General features: G+C 42.4%; 1 protein-coding gene across 1 annotated transcript in view; it reads left to right on the top strand.

The window, feature by feature from the left end:
- The window catches only part of gfra4a (GDNF family receptor alpha 4a), a 175378-nt gene that overhangs the window by 120899 nt on the left and 35901 nt on the right, over positions 1-18578 (top strand). The window contains exons 2-3 of the mRNA XM_072457536.1: positions 5873-6160; positions 10160-10240. Coding sequence (XP_072313637.1) covers positions 5873-6160; positions 10160-10240 — 369 coding nt within the window. The remainder of the gene's footprint in view (positions 1-5872; positions 6161-10159; positions 10241-18578) is intronic.

Below are 18578 nucleotides of genomic sequence, written 5' to 3'. Positions count from 1 at the left end.
CTCTTCCCCTCTTACTTCTTATCCCTCTTGGTCGCATATATTTCTCTTCTCTTTCTCTTCTCTCTCTCTCTCCTTTCTCTCTTCTCACTGTTTTTTTTTACCCCTCGCCTCTATCTTCTCTATTCCTCTCACATTCCCCTATTGTCTCTCTTTCCCCTCTCTCACATTTCTCTCCTCACTCTCACTCTCTCTGTCTCTTTCCTCTTCTCTCCTCTCAATCCCACCTTGTCTAGTCTTCCCCTCGCTTCTTATCCCTCTCTTCTCTCCTCTCCTCTCCCTCACTCACCTTTCTCCTATCTCCCCCCTTCATTCCTCTTCTCACTTCACCCTCTCATTTTCCATCTCTCCTCTCTCTCTTACACTCGCACCTCCGCCCACTTCCCCTCTCTTGGTTCCTTTTCTAGATCTTTCTCTCCTTCCTCTCCTCTCCTCTCACTGCACATTTTCATCCTCTCTCCTACCTCTGATGCCTCTCGCTCCCACATTTCGTTCACTCCCCCACTTTCCTCCCTCTCTCCCCTACCACTCCCTCTCCGCCCCTTTTCTACCCCTTTTCTCCTCCCTCTCATCACTCCCTCTCCCATATATTTCTCTTTCGTCTCACCTTCCTCCCACTCTCTCATCTCTTTTACCCACTCTTCCCTCTCTCTCTCCTTCCCTCCCTCCTCTCTCTCCGGTGCCGTTGGCTAAGTGGGGCTGGCAGTGACGGATGCCCGGTGGCGTCGGAGCTTGAGGTGGGGCAGGGGGGACGTGAGGAGCAGGCTGAGCGGCACAGACGACACACACACGCACGCACGCACACACACACACACACACACACACACACACATACAAACGGACATCTTTGGTTTAAGAAGTGTAGAGTCAAGTCATTTAGAGTCTGGCATGAGATTTGCTCACGCTTTTGCCACAAAGTACAGGTTATAAAAGTACTATTCACCTCTTTAACACTGGACCGTGCACAGAATAGTCAGACTTCACCTCAAAAGTTTTATTTTCAGAAATTCTATTCAACGTTAGACCACCTGCAACTTCCTTCCTTTCTGTCCTTTTTGCTTTGAAGTAACTGTTTCCTGCCACCACAAAAGTGATCCGCTTTCCTCCATTGAGAGGTTTATTGCATCGTCTAGAATGTTCCACGGAATGTAGTTAAACTTATCGTGTATTTATTCAATTATTAGTGTTTTTTGTTACTTAACTTATTTTTACTCACTTACTTACTTTGTGAGCCGCTCTTCTCCATGTAGATCGATATGTTTCATTACATACTGTGGGAAATTCACCTGAAATGTTACATAGCGCGCCTTTAAACTTGGTCATTGCAGCTCGAATGATGGAGAATCTTCATTGGTCACAGTTTTCCCAAATCCATATCTTGAATACCTTAAAATGCTCAATAGAAATCTTGATTTGGAAATGAAATCTTGATAAAGCTGTTTTAAATGTGAAGTTTTGACCACTTAATCAAACGTCTTTCCACTTCAAACCGATTTTTTTTTTACATTCCATCAGACCGTTCGTTTATCTGCCGCAGGTTGAGAGGACAGAAGACGCTGGCAGACTCTAAACAAGAAGCAGTGGCAGCTCGGAGATTATTTACCTCAGTGGGATAAACATTCGGGCGTACGGGATGGAACCAATCTGAATGACAAGCACTGATTCTCCCTAATTGGTTTTGACTGTCTGTCTTTGAACTGCCGGTGTGCGCCCCGGCTGTGTTTGGCGGCACCCGCTTATCTCCCGCTATCTTAATTTCATGAGACAAATATGGAAAAAAAACCTCCTCTCAAAGCAATGGATTAGTTTCAATATAACATGATTTCGAATGGTTTGGTTTTGACGCACGCTCGATCTATCAATTGCCTTGAAGTGGGAGAAGCTGGCCCCCCACACCGCCGCCACCTGACACCACCACTCAAGGTTTTTGGATACGTTTTTCGCAGAGGGAAATTGCCACCGGGTGAGATGGTGTCATGGATGTTGTACCCATCTACATTTTAAAAAGGATTTCTTGGAATATTTGCTTTTGTTTGCGATACCGACGCCTCATCCAAGAAAGTCAGGAGCGCGGCTTATTTGCATTGGAAATGAGTGGCATTATCTCCACCCTGCAATGTCTCCGCTCTTGTTCTTTCTGCCTCAAACAAATCATATTTTTAGTGTCAATATTTCAATAGCCACTAGGGATGAATGTTCGTCTTTTGGCGTACTAAGAAAAGCTTGTCAAGGCTACAGCCGAGAGGAAGATGTTTAATTTCTGTCAAATATTCTGTGCTCAAATGTTACAAAATCATTGTCCCAAATTTGACTTTATTTTGACATGTTAAATGATCAAGGTTTACATGTCTGTCACTTAGCAACGTCTTGAAAATACAATCAAAAGACAACATGTGTTAAGAGCGACATGGTGAAATAACGTTTAACTTTTTAGAATGTTATGCATTTGTGAATAAAAATAGCTTTGTAAAAATGGTGGTAGCAGCACGTGGAGACTTGATTGGATCATCAGGAAATGATAAGCAACAATCTAGACGTGAGCAATGAATCAACATTTAGAAAACATTGTGAATTGTCGTTTTGAAGATGTGAAAAATTCGAACATCAAGTATATCGTAAATGCTGTAGAAAAAGTTGATTTCAAATAAAAGTTTTGTAATTGTCAAAGAAGGGTGTATGGTGATATAGATAGACATTTAATTAAACCTAAACTAAAATGATTATAGACACGCTTTAACACATTTCTGTTGGACACAATATCATCAGACTATTGTTATCATGAAATGCATAAAAAAAGGGAGATATCCATTTTATCAATATTACTTCGCCCGATGTTGACCAAAGTAAAGGGTGCTTTTTTTTTTTTTCAATCTTGAAATTGTGTAACAAAATTGCAACGTTCAGACACCGTCAGCACCACCACATGTCTGGAGTTCTCAGTAGAAACTTACAGACACAGGCAGAACATGCAAACTCCTCACATAACGGCCATGACCAGTATCTGTCCCAGTGATTATGGACTCACGTGGGTTCAGTCTTGTCCTCACTAGAAAATCATTTGTTTTCAGACTGGAAATTCTTGCCTCTTACCAATTGATTGAGGATTTATTTAATCACGCTTAAAATTTAATTTAATCACGCTTGAAATACAATTTGATACAATTTACTCTCTAATTAATTCACTGTGCTCTGCAACATCTCATAGTGTTTTACAGGAATTGAATTTGGTTTAAATTTGAAGGAATCTGCCAAGCTACAGATATCCAATTACTACTCTGCTTGTACACTAATCTGACCATGTCTCTTTGTGCCAACTTTCAATTTAGCAGCATTAAAGTTACATTTTGGATTCTATTAAGATACAATTTGATTAAGTCATGTTTTATCAGTGTCTAAAACTGTTGAAAATTCTGGTACTTACTGATAACTGCGAAAAAATAAATACAACTCAGTAATATGATATGTTCACATCATTAAGCCATGAAACATGTACCTCCTAGTAGAAAGTACAAGTAGGTGTAATAGTAACAGCAGAGAACAGACCTGGATAACTTTTTAAGAGATGTTTTCATGAAACTCTTTTATGCAGTATTCATACTTTGGAGTACAAAGGCAGTAACAAGCATCACTATCCAGCACTTACGCAGATCATTTACTCTATGTTAGCTCAAGGACAGTGGCATTCGGAATCTTCTGCATTTAATTTGTTAATTTGGAGTCAGTTGTATCCATATTTTTCTCCTTGGCTTCAGCTCTTATTTTGAAGTCCTGTTTCAAGCGTGTAGTCTAATTTTAGACCTGGATTAGTCTTTTAGTTTTGAACTGGTACAGTCCTGTTCTAGACTTGGATCTGACTGTTCTCAGATGGTAAATGATTTTTTTGCGTGGTATTTGCTCAATGAGATCACGGTTAAAACCATTTGCCAAGAAGTTGTGTTTTGTCGAGTATCTAAAATTCAAGAGTTTGCAAAATGACGCAACTGTAAAACACAGAGGACATATTGTACCAAACATCCCGGCCGTTTTTTATTCCGTCTCAAAAGGCATGAGCCACTGCTTTTAGCTTTTGGCTAGAAATGTTTTTTGTTTTTTTGTCTGGTTACACGGTCAACAGCGTTCCCAAAATAGACATTTCAATGGACTGAGAAATTGCGCTCCATACATCATTCATAAGTGCGTTTTGTTTGGCGCTCGCTCGCTGTTGCTACTGCCCTTTGGGGGAGGAAAACTTGCCTGTGATTAGCGCAGAATACAAAGTAGTGACAACAGTGAGCGCACCGTCCCCAATAGCACATCACTTTGTTTGGAAGGCTGTTTTTTTTCCCTCATTGTATCCGAGCAGTCGCGGGTGTCAGATGTGTTGTGCGTGACATCTGGATGGATTCGTGAATAAAACCCCCTGTGGGTTTTTCCCAAATAATCCGAAAAAGATTGCAATATTTCAGCTCATACCACAAATTCTCCATGTCTGATCGTTTCTGACAAGCAAAGCGCCAATTTATTCATCCTATTAAGACCAACACATTGCTAATAATTGTGTGGATTGTATTGGATGCTAAATATGTTTTGGCGTGATTTTCTATGCTTTAATTTTGGTCTCTTAAAAATATTGTTTAATCATGTGGGCATGCAGCGTGACGCTTAAGAATGATGTGGGATAATCATCTTTATCATTACTGACCCCTTGTGGCTGGTATGTTTCACACCGGTCCCTAATCACTTACGGACGTCAAACAATATGAGACGTGTGTTCATTGCCTTGATAGTGTAAAGATGAAAAATAAAAGAGGGAGCTGACGCATGAAACTGAAGTCTCATTGAAAAGTACTCCAAAAGTCAATACTGTGTCATGTTGACAAGTACCAGTTTTGAACGAGTATGTACTTACAGCCCCAACAACTTAACTCTAGGCTCTTCAGCCACTCATCACAGTAAGAATGCAAAGTTAGAGATGAGTCACATGGCTTCAATAAGGCGTTATTCATACATGTTACATCTCACTTGCAAAATTTACTTCAGGCTAAATGTACTATAATTGGATTTAAAGGTACATGTAGAGTATTTTCACGGCCCCCAGACAGAATGTAGCTGGAGCGGTTTTGTGGAAGATCTAAAGTGTTTAAAGCACTTAGGCTCTTTGTGATATTTAAGAATTAATGTGACTATTATGATTCCCAAACATGAGAAGGTTCCATTTCATTTTGACTTCAGGCTGTGCTCTAAAAGCTATGGTGACGACAGGGGCGTGTCCAGGCTTTTTTCACTGGGGCGGTGCAATGGTGCCCCAAAACTTTAAGACAAGAATTCAACTCTTAAATTTAATACTTTTTGTGAGGATCGTACAAAAGAATAATAAGGATTATAAATATGTATGTACCAGTATATATATTTTGTTTGATAGTGTAATTTTATAGAATAATTTTGAGCAGTATTATGAGTGAGTACTTTTTCCATTGGTGGTGAATGAATGTGGGTGCGCATGGGTGAAAAGTTAATCTAATGAGCTTTGATCCATCCAATAGGAAAAGCCCTCATGTATAGCAAGTACTTTTTATGGATTATCAACTTTGTGATAAATTTATTAAAATAAATATGTGTTTATGTGTTAATGATGTATTGTTAAATGTTAGATAATGCTCTAATATACGATACATATTTGGAATGTGCACTTGGAACAGAACACTATAAACAAAACATTAATCTCAATTCTATTTTAATTCCCCAAATTCTGCAACCCACTTTATAATATTGTTGGAATATTTCAATTTGTCTTGGGCTTGCTTTTAAAATGATTTGGTAAAATAGCAGGTGCCAAAAGTGTTAAAACAAACCACCACTATTGTAAAGTGCAACCCTGTGTGTGTCTGCTCTTCAGGAGGCCCCAGCCTGGTCCTGGGCTCCACTGGATGGGACTGCCTTCGGGCTGGAGACACCTGCTCCAGCGATGACAGCTGCAGCCCGCGCCTTCGTACCCTCAGACAGTGTGTGGCTGGGGATGGCAGCGTCAAACTGGGCCCCGGGGCCAGGAGCCAGTGTGAGAACGCCATGACGGCCCTGCTGGCCACACCCCTCCACGGCTGTCAGTGCAAACGGGGCATGAAGAAGGAGAAGAACTGCCTGAGCATCTACTGGAGCCTGCACCAGTCTGGACTGGTGCTGCACGGTAAGACAAAGAGGAAGTCCATGTTTACTTGATTAAAGGTGCAAGTTGCAAGATGTAAGTTTTCTGGTAGAGTGTCTTCTGGAGATGTTATTGTCTGTGTGTTCCATCACAATATGGCATAAACTAATCTATCTTCCATTTATTATATCACAGGTGTTTTGTATGGCAAAGGAAAAATACAATGAAAAACATACATTCTTACTGTACAGAGAGTCGCCTGTTAGTTATGTTACGACCTCTGGCTCAAAGGGCCGCAGTCTTTAGTTAGATGCAGAGACAAAACAAAACGTACACAAGAGGACATCTCACCAGGTCATGCCCGACGTGCTGGCATGTTCCGAAGGCCCAAGCTCATCACTGTATTCTCAAACCAACCAAATGGAATTACAAAAGCGGATATCTCTTTTGCACGAGCGGAATTTGCTCACAAGCCTTGCAGAACCGACCTGACCATCGCAGTCTTCCATCAGCGACAATGGATGTGAATCTGTTTTAGTTCACTTTTCTTCTACAGAAACTTATCAGACTTACTGACCAGAAGACTCGGAGATGCCCAACTGGAGGACGACGGGACAGCTATTTCATTATCCAACATGTACAGGACTTCAGCCACCATCACCATACGTTTTTGGGCTGTACACTTAAAGAATCACGGCTTGATTGGGTCTCCTCCCCCATCAATGTCATGTTCGATCAGGTGTGTGCGCGAGGAAGAGTCTCTGAATAGTTCTAGATACAATCTGACCAGGTCATTCAGTGCACTGTTCAGGAGACAAGTGACCAAACAACATCTGCAGACTGCATAAGACCTCAGAGTTTTTAAGACTACCACACATCATAGGATCATCCGGCTACTTCACATCCACCTCGTCCTTCCCCGTAGCTAGCCGTCTGCAGAGCTGAGGACGAGGAGGGCTCCAATTGTCTATTTCGTCTACTCTTCTCCTGTTCCATTTGTAAAATCATCCATTCTTTGCGCTGCTCAAAACTAAGCCCATCAAACGCACCAGAAAACAGCTCGAGTTTGAAGTAACTGATAAACCCGACTGGAGCTCTCCCTCTCTCAGCACACCTCTGTTGATTAGCGTGGTGAGAATAATGTCTCTAATTTAATCCTTACTTTTATTTCCCACTTTAATACCGTAGTGTAATACTGTCTGCATTAGTTTATAGTTGTTGGCAACTCTCCAAAAATAATTCTGAAGGCGCACAATTAAATTCCAAAACAGACACTATACTTCCCAAAATGATAAGTGCTGAATTGAACAGAACCCCACAACACAGACCGGGACAGAGTCGGTGTGGAGTTGGAGTGCCCCGCCCTCACTACCTCACACAGATCTAGCTGCTTAGGCCTGGCTTTACTCGCGAGTACAGCGGGTATTTATGCAACGAGACTAAGAGTATGGCTGTTATGATCCCGGTGGCAAAAACCCAAAAGCAGTCAGAATAAAGGCAAAGTAGAGTTTATTTCCAAAAATGTTCTAAATCAAAAGGCAAAGCACAACTGTTCAGAATGTCCAAAAAATGCAAAAACACAAAAGATCCAAAATTCCAAAAGTCGAAAACAGGAAAGCACAAACTTAGCTCAGGTAGACAGGCAGGAAAACAAGGCAGGAGCAGGGCAGGAGCAGGGCAGGGCAGGGCAGGAGCGGAGCAGGGCAGGGCAGGGCAGGAGTAACTAGCAGTCGTTTGGACAGACATCAAATGACGAACAGACACAGAACAAAGGGGAGATTGAACTTAAATACACAGAGAAGCAGGTGATTGGTGGAGAACAAACAAGTGGCAGGAGAAACTAATTGAGGGAATGAGAAGATAAGCAGGTGTGGTGGGAGGTGACTGTGAAATCCAGGAAGTAGCAGACGGCAGGTGAGGGGCGGAGACACAGAAACAAACATGGGAGCACATGACAAACACAAGGGGCACATGGGAAATGGAGTCTCAGCAGAGCGGATACTAACAATGGCAGCTAACACGAGGAGGAAAAAAAAAGTCATCATCAAAATGGACCCTCACTCAAAAAAGTTACTGAATGCACCTTTAATTGAGGAGGCAGCAGAAAAAAACACACATTAGTCATTTACTATTGTTAATCTACAGGTGTAAAGTGAAAGAACAGTAGTGGATTCTGGTGATAGAACTTCTAATCGTTTTAGTTCAGCTCCTCTTGAACCACTACCACCAACCACTGAACACATTATAATGATGTGAATGTCTTAACTTGAGCTATATTCCGGTGCATCAGTAGTTTGTCTCGCACGAGCACTTGTGTGTATTGGCATTGACAGCCGTGTTCCTCTGCTGCACATAAACAGTCTGTGCCTCAGGAGTGCTCGCAGCTCTCGGCAATCTGTGAAGAACACACACATTAATGACACACAAACAGGCACTGTTTGGATCACAGCTTGTTTTGTACGATATATCTGGAATAGACTGTGACTTTCTTTAAATAACTATCAATATAAAAATAAAAAAGTTTATACAAAAAGGCAGAACAATGTCAAAATGCCTCAAGATTTTACCCAAAGTATGAAAGTAGTAGCCTATTTATATTGTTTCATCACATGAAAGCTCATGGAACATATTACTTCCGAGACCATTTAGTTGAAAGCAATTTAAATCAGAACGTTTACTCTACACCAGAGCTTCTCAAAGTGTGGGGCGCGGCCGTTTAGGGGGCCGTTTTTGCAAGGCTCGTGACGCGTTTTGAGCAACAGAAAAACGCCCAGCGCCAACTGGGGCACGGATCCATTTTATATCTCCCAAGAGGGGCACGCCGGAAAAGTCTGAGAAGCCCTGCTCTACACTATAGTTCTTGTACTGTATAGAAGGGCTATATATAACACTTAAGCTTGGATGCCTATCGTGAAAGAAGGAAATATGTAAATCAGCTGCTTCTCTGCTCTCTTTTTAGCTTTTACAATTCCTTTGGCACGTTGTCAGCTTCACATGTATACATTGTTTTGGACGTGTGCACTGTTTAGAACATAATCCTCTCTCCACAGACTCTTTCTTTTGTAATTACAACACTTTTTCAACAGTTTTACAATCAGATGCCGCTCAGTGGTCTGGTTTCATCTCAAAGTACTTTTTTTTTACTGTACTTTAAAGATGAAATGGACTCACTTACAAGAAGAACGTTCAGCTTTAATTGATCAAACTTTCCTTTAACAGCATCCTAAGTGCCAAGCATTTCTTATCTCTTTTAACGGTCCAACTTTTTTTATGGCTATAGTAAATACGTTTGATGTCGTCTAAATCTGTTCAACTCCATTATAGAAACGTCAAATCCTAAAAACGTTCAGTCTGCTGCCAGCTTGGAGGCCATTTCAGACCCTCTTTGAGATGACTCATGAATTAAACCCAAATCGTTTCTAATTGAAGCACATTCATCTGCAGTGCGTGACGTGCCTCTCCAACACAGAGGAGTTGTAAAATTACAGAGTCCTATTATTTTATTGTTCAAAGTAATGGTTTGACTAATATTCTAGCCAGGGAAGTATTTGAGTTTAAACTGAAAATATACTTTATACTGACATCCAGACAGTTGACCTGGGCTTACACATCAGATGTATAAAAAGGTGACCCCTGTAAGATTTTTGTTGTAGAATTAAAACACTTGTAATTGAATAATACAAGATAAAGCTATTTAATTTCTTACAGAAAAAGGAATGACATTGTCATGGATACTGGCAGGCGATGGACCCCTTTTAGAAAAGTCTCATAATGCACCTTTAATCATATGGGTAAGAAGGTTTAAGTGCTGCCATTTGCCAAAATGTCCCTGTGACATTGTCATTGGACCAAGAACAAAATGATTTTTCATGATTGATCCAAGTTACTCTGGAATTAGAAAGGCTCCAAAACGGCTGTAATTATACGCACAGTAATTATCACCATAAAGCAAATGAGTAGTCAAAAAAGTGCCTTAAGGTGCACAGAAAGTAAATGCATTCAGGATAAGAGTATACATGAACTATACGTCTTGTGTTGTAGGTCTGAGCCTTGTGGAGGACTATCCGTATGAACCAGAGGAGAGAGGCTCCGACTACGTGAGACTGGCCTCCATCGCAGCAGGTGAGGCTCCAAGCACACAGTTACATCACCTCACTCACTACATGTACTGCATCACTCACATGTACTGCATCACTCACTACATGTACTGCATCACTCACTACATGTACTGCATCACTCACTACATGTACTGCATCACTCACTACATGTACTGCATCACTCACTACATGTACTGCATCACTCACATGTACTGCATCACTCACATGTACTGCATCACTCACTACATGTACTGCATCACTCACATGTACTGCATCACTCACTACATGTACTGCATCACTCACTACATGTACTGCATCACTCACTACATGTACTGCATCACTCACATGTACTGCATCACTCACATGTACTGCATCACTCACTACATGTACTGCATCACTCACTACATGTACTGCATCACTCACATGTACTGCATCACTCACTAAATGTACTGCATCACTCACTACATGTACTGCATCACTCACTACATGTACTGCATCACTCACATGTACTGCATCACTCACTACATGTACTGCATCACTCACTACATGTACTGCATCACTCACATGTACTGCATCACTCACTACATGTACTGCATCACTCACTACATGTACTGCATCACTCACTACATGTACTGCATCACTCACTACATGTACTGCATCACTCACATGTACTGCATCACTCACATGTACTGCATCACTCACTACACATGTACTGCATCACTCACTACACATGTACTGCATCACTCACTACATGTACTGCATCACTCACTACATGTACTGCATCACTCACTACATGTACTGCATCACTCACTACATGTACTGCATCACTCACTACATGTACTGCATCACTCACTACACATGTACTGCATCACTCACTACATGTACTGCATCACTCACTACACATGTACTGCATCACTCACTACACATGTACTGCATCACTCACTACACATGTACTGCATCACTCACTACATGTACTGCATCACTCACTACATGTACTGCATCACTCACTACACATGTACTGCATCACTCACTACATGTACTGCATCACTCACTACACATGTACTGCATCACTCACTACACATGTACTGCATCACTCACTACACATGTACTGCATCACTCACTACACATGTACTGCATCACTCACTACACATGTACTGCATCACTCACTACACATGTATTGCATCACTGCACATGTACTGCATCACTCACTACACATGTACTGCATCACTGCACATGTACTGCATCACTCACTACACATGTACTGCATCACTCACTACATGTACTGCATCACTCACTACACATGTACTGCATCACTCACTACACATGTACTGCATCACTCACTACACATGTACTGCATCACTCACTACACATGTACTGCATCACTCACTACACATGTACTGCATCACTGCACATGTACTGCATCACTCACTACACATGTACTGCATCACTGCACATGTACTGCATCACTCACTACACATGTACTGCATCACTCACATGTACTGCATCACTCACTGCACATGTACTGCATCACTCACTACATGTACTGCATCACTCACTACACATGTACTGCATCACTTACTACACATGTACTGCATCACTCACATGTACTGCATCACTCACTACACATGTACTGCATCACTCACTACACATGTACTGCATCACTCACTACACATGTACTGCATCACTCACTACACATGTACTGCATCACTCACTACATGTACTGCATCACTCACTACACATGTACTGCATCACTCACTACACATGTACTGCATCACTCACTGCACATGTACTGCATCACTCACTACACATGTACTGCATCACTCACATGTACTGCATCACTCACTACATGTACTGCATCACTCACTGCATGTACTGCATCACTCACTACACATGTACTGCATCACTCACTACATGTACTGCATCACTCACTACACATGCACTGCATCACTCACTACATGTACTGCATCACTCACTACACATGTACTGCATCACTCACTACACATGTACTGCATCACTCACTACACATGTACTGCATCACTCACTACACATGTACTGCATCACTCACTACACATGTACTGCATCACTGCACATGTACTGCATCACTCACTACACATGTACTGCATCACTGCACATGTACTGCATCACTCACTACACATGTACTGCATCACTGCACATGTACTGCATCACTCACTACACATGTACTGCATCACTCACTACACATGTACTGCATCACTGCACATGTACTGCATCACTCACTACACATGTACTGCATCACTCACTACACATGTACTGGGATGAGAATCAGCACCTGCAAATCCGAGGCCATGGTTCTCGACCGGAAAAAGGTGGCTTGCCTTCTTCAGGTGGGTGGGGTGTCCTTGCCCCAAGTGGAGGAGTTCAAGTATCTCGGGGTCTTGTTCACGAGTGAGGGAAGGATGGAGCGTGAGATCGACAGGCGGATCGGTGCAGCGGCTGCAGTGATGCAGTCGCTGCATTGGACTGTTGTGGTGAAGAGGGAGCTGAACCGAAAGGCAAAGCTCTCTGTTCACCGGTCGGTCTGCGTTCCTACCCTCACCTATGGCCATGAGCTTTGGGTAATGACCGAAAGGATAAGATCGCGGATACAAGCGGTCGAAATGAGTTTCCTCCGCCGTGTGGCTGGGCGCTCCCTTAGAGATAAGGTGAGGAGCTCGGCCACACGGGGGGAGCTCAGAGTAGAGCCGCTGCTCCTCTATGTCGAGAGGAGCCAGCTGAGGTGGCTCGGGCATCTGTTCCGGATGCCTCCTGGGTGCCTCCCTCGGGAGGTGTTCCGGGCATGTCCCACCAGGAAGAGGCCCCGGGGAAGACCCAGGACACGCTGGAGAGACTATGTCTCTCGGCTGGCCTGGGAACGCCTCGGGATCCCCCCGGAGGAGTTAGAGGAAGTGTCTGGGGAGAGGGAAGTCTGGGAGTCCCTACTTAGACGCCTACTTAGCTGCCCCCGCGACCTGGCCCCGGATAAGCGGAAGAAAATGAATGGATGGATGGATATATATATATATATATATATATATATATAATTTGTTTTAGACACTCAATGCAGTAGAACAGTTTCCATGACCAAGATTCTGTCTCAAGATCCCCTGGCGCATGCATTTTAATCTATATATGTCCAATATATATGGTTTATTTGGCCTTCTGATGATTAATTTAAAAGGTTCTTTGTTTTAGTATTGACTGCTCACTCACAGTCTTCTAGTATGTGATGTTATGATGCGTGTTAACAGCTGATTTTACCGGATCTGAAGATTGAGTGAGCAGTCGAAACGGTCAACAAAAGAATCTAAATCTGGTCTGAAACAAGAACCCTTTAAATAAAGTATATTCAAATATCTTTATAGTTGCCCTGCCAGCCAAGAAATCACAAACCTTTTTAATACTTTATAAATGGCCTGGAACCGTATAACGTCTGCATGAAACCAGACATGATAGACTGAGAAACCAATCAGAGAAACGCATGGTTTGTTAGTGTCAAAACCAACATGACTTACAAATTTAACGTTGAGGACTAAACAACAAGGATTTCTGTGGAATCACCTAATCTGTAAATCTGAAATCAAATAAGTTATAGATTTAGTTCTGAATGTTTAAGAACATTTTAGAAACACGTGTGATTAGATCGTCCAGGCAAACTTTCTTGTTTAATCTGTACATCTCCTCCTCCTCATTTTTCATCAGTATAAGTGGAGGAAGTTAAACATAATAAAGACGTGAATATTGCTGAGTTTGAAGTGTGGTTGCATGTAGTTGAAGCCGGGGCGTCACTGAGCTCCATGTCTGTGGCGTCTGTGCCTGTGGGCCAGCCTCAGGCCTCCTCCGCACTGCTGTTCCCCCAAAGGCACACATTAATTACCTATTTACTTTAATGCTGCCGCGAGCTGCAGGAAGACGGGCGAGTGAGGAGGAGAAGGGAGGAGGAATGAAAGCCAAGTGTCACACCCAGAGATGCAGTTTGTTTGCAGATGGATTTGATAACAGAATTTGACACAATCAGAACTAACTTTGTGACCACTTTGGGAAGTTGAGACAGGGTCAGCGCATGTCGACGTCTTAATGGTTTCTTTTCTGTGATCCGAGCTTATACACTGGACATTATCGCAGACATTTTTTACACACACATTTGACTTCTGAAAATGTTAGGTTTTTAGGTGAACATTTGTATACTTGATGAAGAAAAAGCATACAAACAACTGAACATGTTGTGAAGAATTTGCTCCAAAGTCTATTCAATTTGTCCATTTTCAAAATTTCAATTTTTTGGAACGTCAATCATAATTTTGCTCTAGTCCTTGATTGATTGGTTCAGTCTGTGCCATTTTTTTGTGATGACGCCAAATACATAGTTCTGAAGTTCAATTCTGCAGCGCTCTATTGATCTCTCAGTCTAGTATTTGTGATCAAAAGGACAGTTCCAAAACACATAGTAATGGTGAGCAACTTTGCAACCACAATTTCTCAAGCAACTCGTATTTCCCTGCGAATGTGCACTTTGACATTGTAAAATATTGTGCTACATGTGTCCAAAAGGCATATTTCAAACTAACATTATTGCAATATATAATAGCTAAGCCAACTGTACAAAAATAAAGGTACAGCACATTTTATTTATTTATTTATTTACATGAGGTTTACAAAAGAAGAGTGCTTTGCTTATCTCCTCTTGACAGTGTGAGTCTCAGAGATTAAAGAAGCCTGGGAGACTCAATGTTTCAAACCGAGCGATGCGTTTGTGCCTGCCATAAGTGTAATGATAAACGTCAGGATAATAAACGCTCAAACAGAGGCAAAGCTTAATTAAATGTTATAATCCCTACCAGTTTAAACAGCTGCTATTTGTTCTACTGAAAACAAAAAGTGAAATTACTCAACATATTGGCTGCTACCTCTTGTAAAAGCTTGATGCGTTACAAATTCACATTAGCTAAATACTAATTGTCCCCAGGCACTGCACTGGTTGCCTAGAAAAATGCGGAAAAAATGCAGAGAACAATTGACTATCGAGCGAACAGCAATTTTGTAATTCTTTCTAAAAGTTTAGATCCCTACCAAAAGTTTAAAACATTCTTGAAGATAACAAAAGAACAGGATTGTCTAACCAAACAGATGTTGAGGTGACGCGAGCCATTTCAGTGTTGCATATTCAAATGTCTTATATTTTTTCCATTTATATACTGTACTGTTTTGCTTTCCTTCCTTGTTCACAGCCTATTTTATACCAACACAATGTAATGTTCTTATAAGCACTGTCAAAACAAACCCACATGACTAACAAGAAATATAAGTTAGAGTGCACCTCTGCCTTCAGTTACATCATATCAGAACCTCATGTTGCTACATTCGTGCTGTAAATCTTCTTAACCTCTTGCGTTCCATCTGTTTCTTGCCGTTCCTGCGTGCCAAAAATATAGTCCACTATACGAGTTCTGCTGTTACATAATGCAAATGATTGGGGCTCCAGAGGCTTTCCCTAACCTGTATTAAACCGTGTAGGAATATGCCATTTCCTCCTATTACCGCTGCAGCGTTTGAGCTTTGACAGTTGCTCCTAATGTTTTTATCCAGGCATTTCACTCAAGTTTTGAGCTCCACGGTCGCATCTCAATGAGGTATTAACATTAAGAACGCTTCTAGGCAAATACTAATGTCATTTTTTATTTCGCACTAGTAATACCCAATGCCTATATATATATATATATATATATATATATATATATATATATATATATATATATATATATATATATATATATATATATAGGCATTGGGTATTACTAGTGCGAAATAAGTGTAGTGTATGATCTGCAAAGACTTTTGCATTTAGGAGCTATTGACCTCGGAAGTCCGAATCTGTGACGCTAACTTTAGCGCACGTGGCTCCTCCCACTTTCAGACTCTGATCTAAGACAGCAGCGGGACTCGTCATGACAACACAGTGTCCTACATGTGTCATGCCGTTATTGACGATCGATTGACGAGTGATCAGTACTTTTTAGGCGCTTTGGTGATACAATTGAACAAACATTTTTGTATCGCAAAAGCTGCGATACAAACACACTTTTTATGACGAACGCATCGCATTTGAGAGAAATTGCGTCGCATTTTGCGACCCTGATATATATATATATAACCTTGTTGTTGTGAGAAAGAGCAAACAGGGAATCTGTTTTAAGTGGAGATCAAATTGGTTTTAATTAGGGATGTAGTGAGAGAGTTGTGGGATAATTTTATAAATGATGTCCCCAAAGCATGAAGGTGTTTCTAAGCAGAGTTACTGTAAGACAAAATTATTAATTATTATAATTATTTATCTGACGTGGAAATCCATCATATCTATATGGCAGTAGAAAATGTTAGTTTGATCTGCTTATATCCCTGACCATCACAGCACTGAGCTTGGTGTGATTCTTTTCTAACGTGGACAACTGGGTTTGAGCCATACGGGATTTATTATTTTGTTGTTTATTTGTTTGTTTGTATGTTGTCCTTAATGTTAGGACCGTGTAGTGTCCGATATAACGTTTTGATGATGATGATGATGATGATGATGATGATGACAAGAATGATGAGGAGGAGGAGGATGATGATGACAAGAATGATGAGGAGGAGGAGGAGGAGGAGGAGGAGGAGGATGATGAGGAGGAGGAGGAGGAGGAGGATGATGAGGAGGAGGAGGAGGAGGAGGAGGAGGAGGAGGAGGAGGAGGATCTGTCTGAATTTGCAAGAGGCCGCTGGTTGGACAAAAGATTTGTTTTCCAGATGGAGCAGCCTAAATGAATATTAATGATAACAGTCTGTCAGTTTCACCTTCAGCTCAGACCATATAGGCCCTAGCGACTCAAGCTTTGTTAAATAAAACAACAACAATGTCCGGATAACTCCCTTTGAAATATTTCCTTCTATTTTTTCACTCCAAGTTAAAGTTAAACTATATATGATATATTTTCTAGTGGTGGTCTACCACCTGCTTGTCCCCATCAATGTATTATTGCTTTGCTTGGACTCTTACTTTCTAATTAAATTGAACTATTAATTTACCAGCAGGAGGCTGGCCCCTGAGCTCCATGTGTAGTCCTGACTCTGGCACCAGCAGGAGGCTGGCCCCTGAGCTCCATGTGTAGTCCTGACTCTGGCACCAGCAGGAGGCAGGCCCCTGAGCTCCATGTGTAGTCCTGACTCTGGCACCAGCAGGAGGCCGGCCCCTGAGCTCCATGTGTAGTCCTGACTCTGACACCAGCAGGAGGCTGGCCCCTGAGCTCCATGTGTAGTCCTGACTCTGGCACCAGCAGGAGGCTGGCCCCTGAGCTCCATGTGTAGTCCTGACTCTGGCACCAGCAGGAGGCTGGCCCCTGAGCTCCATGTGTAGTCCTGACTCTGGCACCAGCAGGAGGCTGGCCCCTGAGCTCCATGTGTAGTCCTGACTCTGGCACCAGCAGGAGGCTGGCCCCTGAGCTCCATGTGTAGTCCTGACTCTGACACCAGCAGGAGGCTGGCCCCTGAGCTCCATGTGTAGTCCTGACTCTGGCACCAGCAGGAGGCTGGCCCCTGAGCTCCATGTGTAGTCCTGACTCTGGCACCAGCAGGAGGCTGGCCCCTGAGCTCCACGTGTAGTCCTGACTCTGGCACCAGCAGGAGGCCGGCCCCTGAGCTCCACGTGTAGTCCTGACTCTGGCACCAGCAGGAGGCCGGCCCCTGAGCTCCACGTGTAATCCTGACTCTGGCACCAGCAGGAGGCCGGCCCCTGAGGTCCACGTGTAGTCCTGACTCTGGCACCAGCAGGAGGCCGGCCCCTGAGCTCCACGTGTAGTCCTGACTCTGGCACCAGCAGGAGGCCGGCCCCTGAGCTCCATGTGTAGTCCTGACTCTGAAAGAGGGAGAAACCAGTTAAGATAAGATAAGATAATCCTTTATTGTCCACCCATGGGGAAATTTCATTGTTGCAACGCAGGAAGATACAGAGGAAAAGAACAGATCACTTATAGGAAGTCTGAAAAACACTCTCAATAGAAGATCTCTTGAGCAGTGTATAAGCAAAGCCATAACATCTTCTTGAAGACAAGACAGTGGTGGCCCCTCCACCTGAAAAATGACATAAAACACCTTTAAAACTCAAGTGGAATTTACATTTCACTTAATAAATCACCACTTGTTTTTCTTTCCCTATTACCTGTGGATAACTAAGTGTGATTATATATGCCATGAAGGACACAGGGAGAACTGCTTTACATTGAATTCCTCCTTTGAAATCCATACATCACATGACCTCTGACCACATCCATAATATGAGCACGTTGTTTAAGCCTGTTGTGAATTACTGCAGCGTCAGA

The sequence above is a fragment of the Eucyclogobius newberryi genome, unplaced genomic scaffold, assembly GCF_026437365.1.
Source record: "Eucyclogobius newberryi isolate DKJ021-1_F unplaced genomic scaffold, fEucNew1.0.hap1 SCAF_21, whole genome shotgun sequence".
Taxonomy (NCBI): domain Eukaryota; kingdom Metazoa; phylum Chordata; class Actinopteri; order Gobiiformes; family Gobiidae; genus Eucyclogobius; species Eucyclogobius newberryi.
Note: the sequence above shows the minus strand (reverse complement) of the source record. Positions and strands in the feature narration are given on the sequence as shown.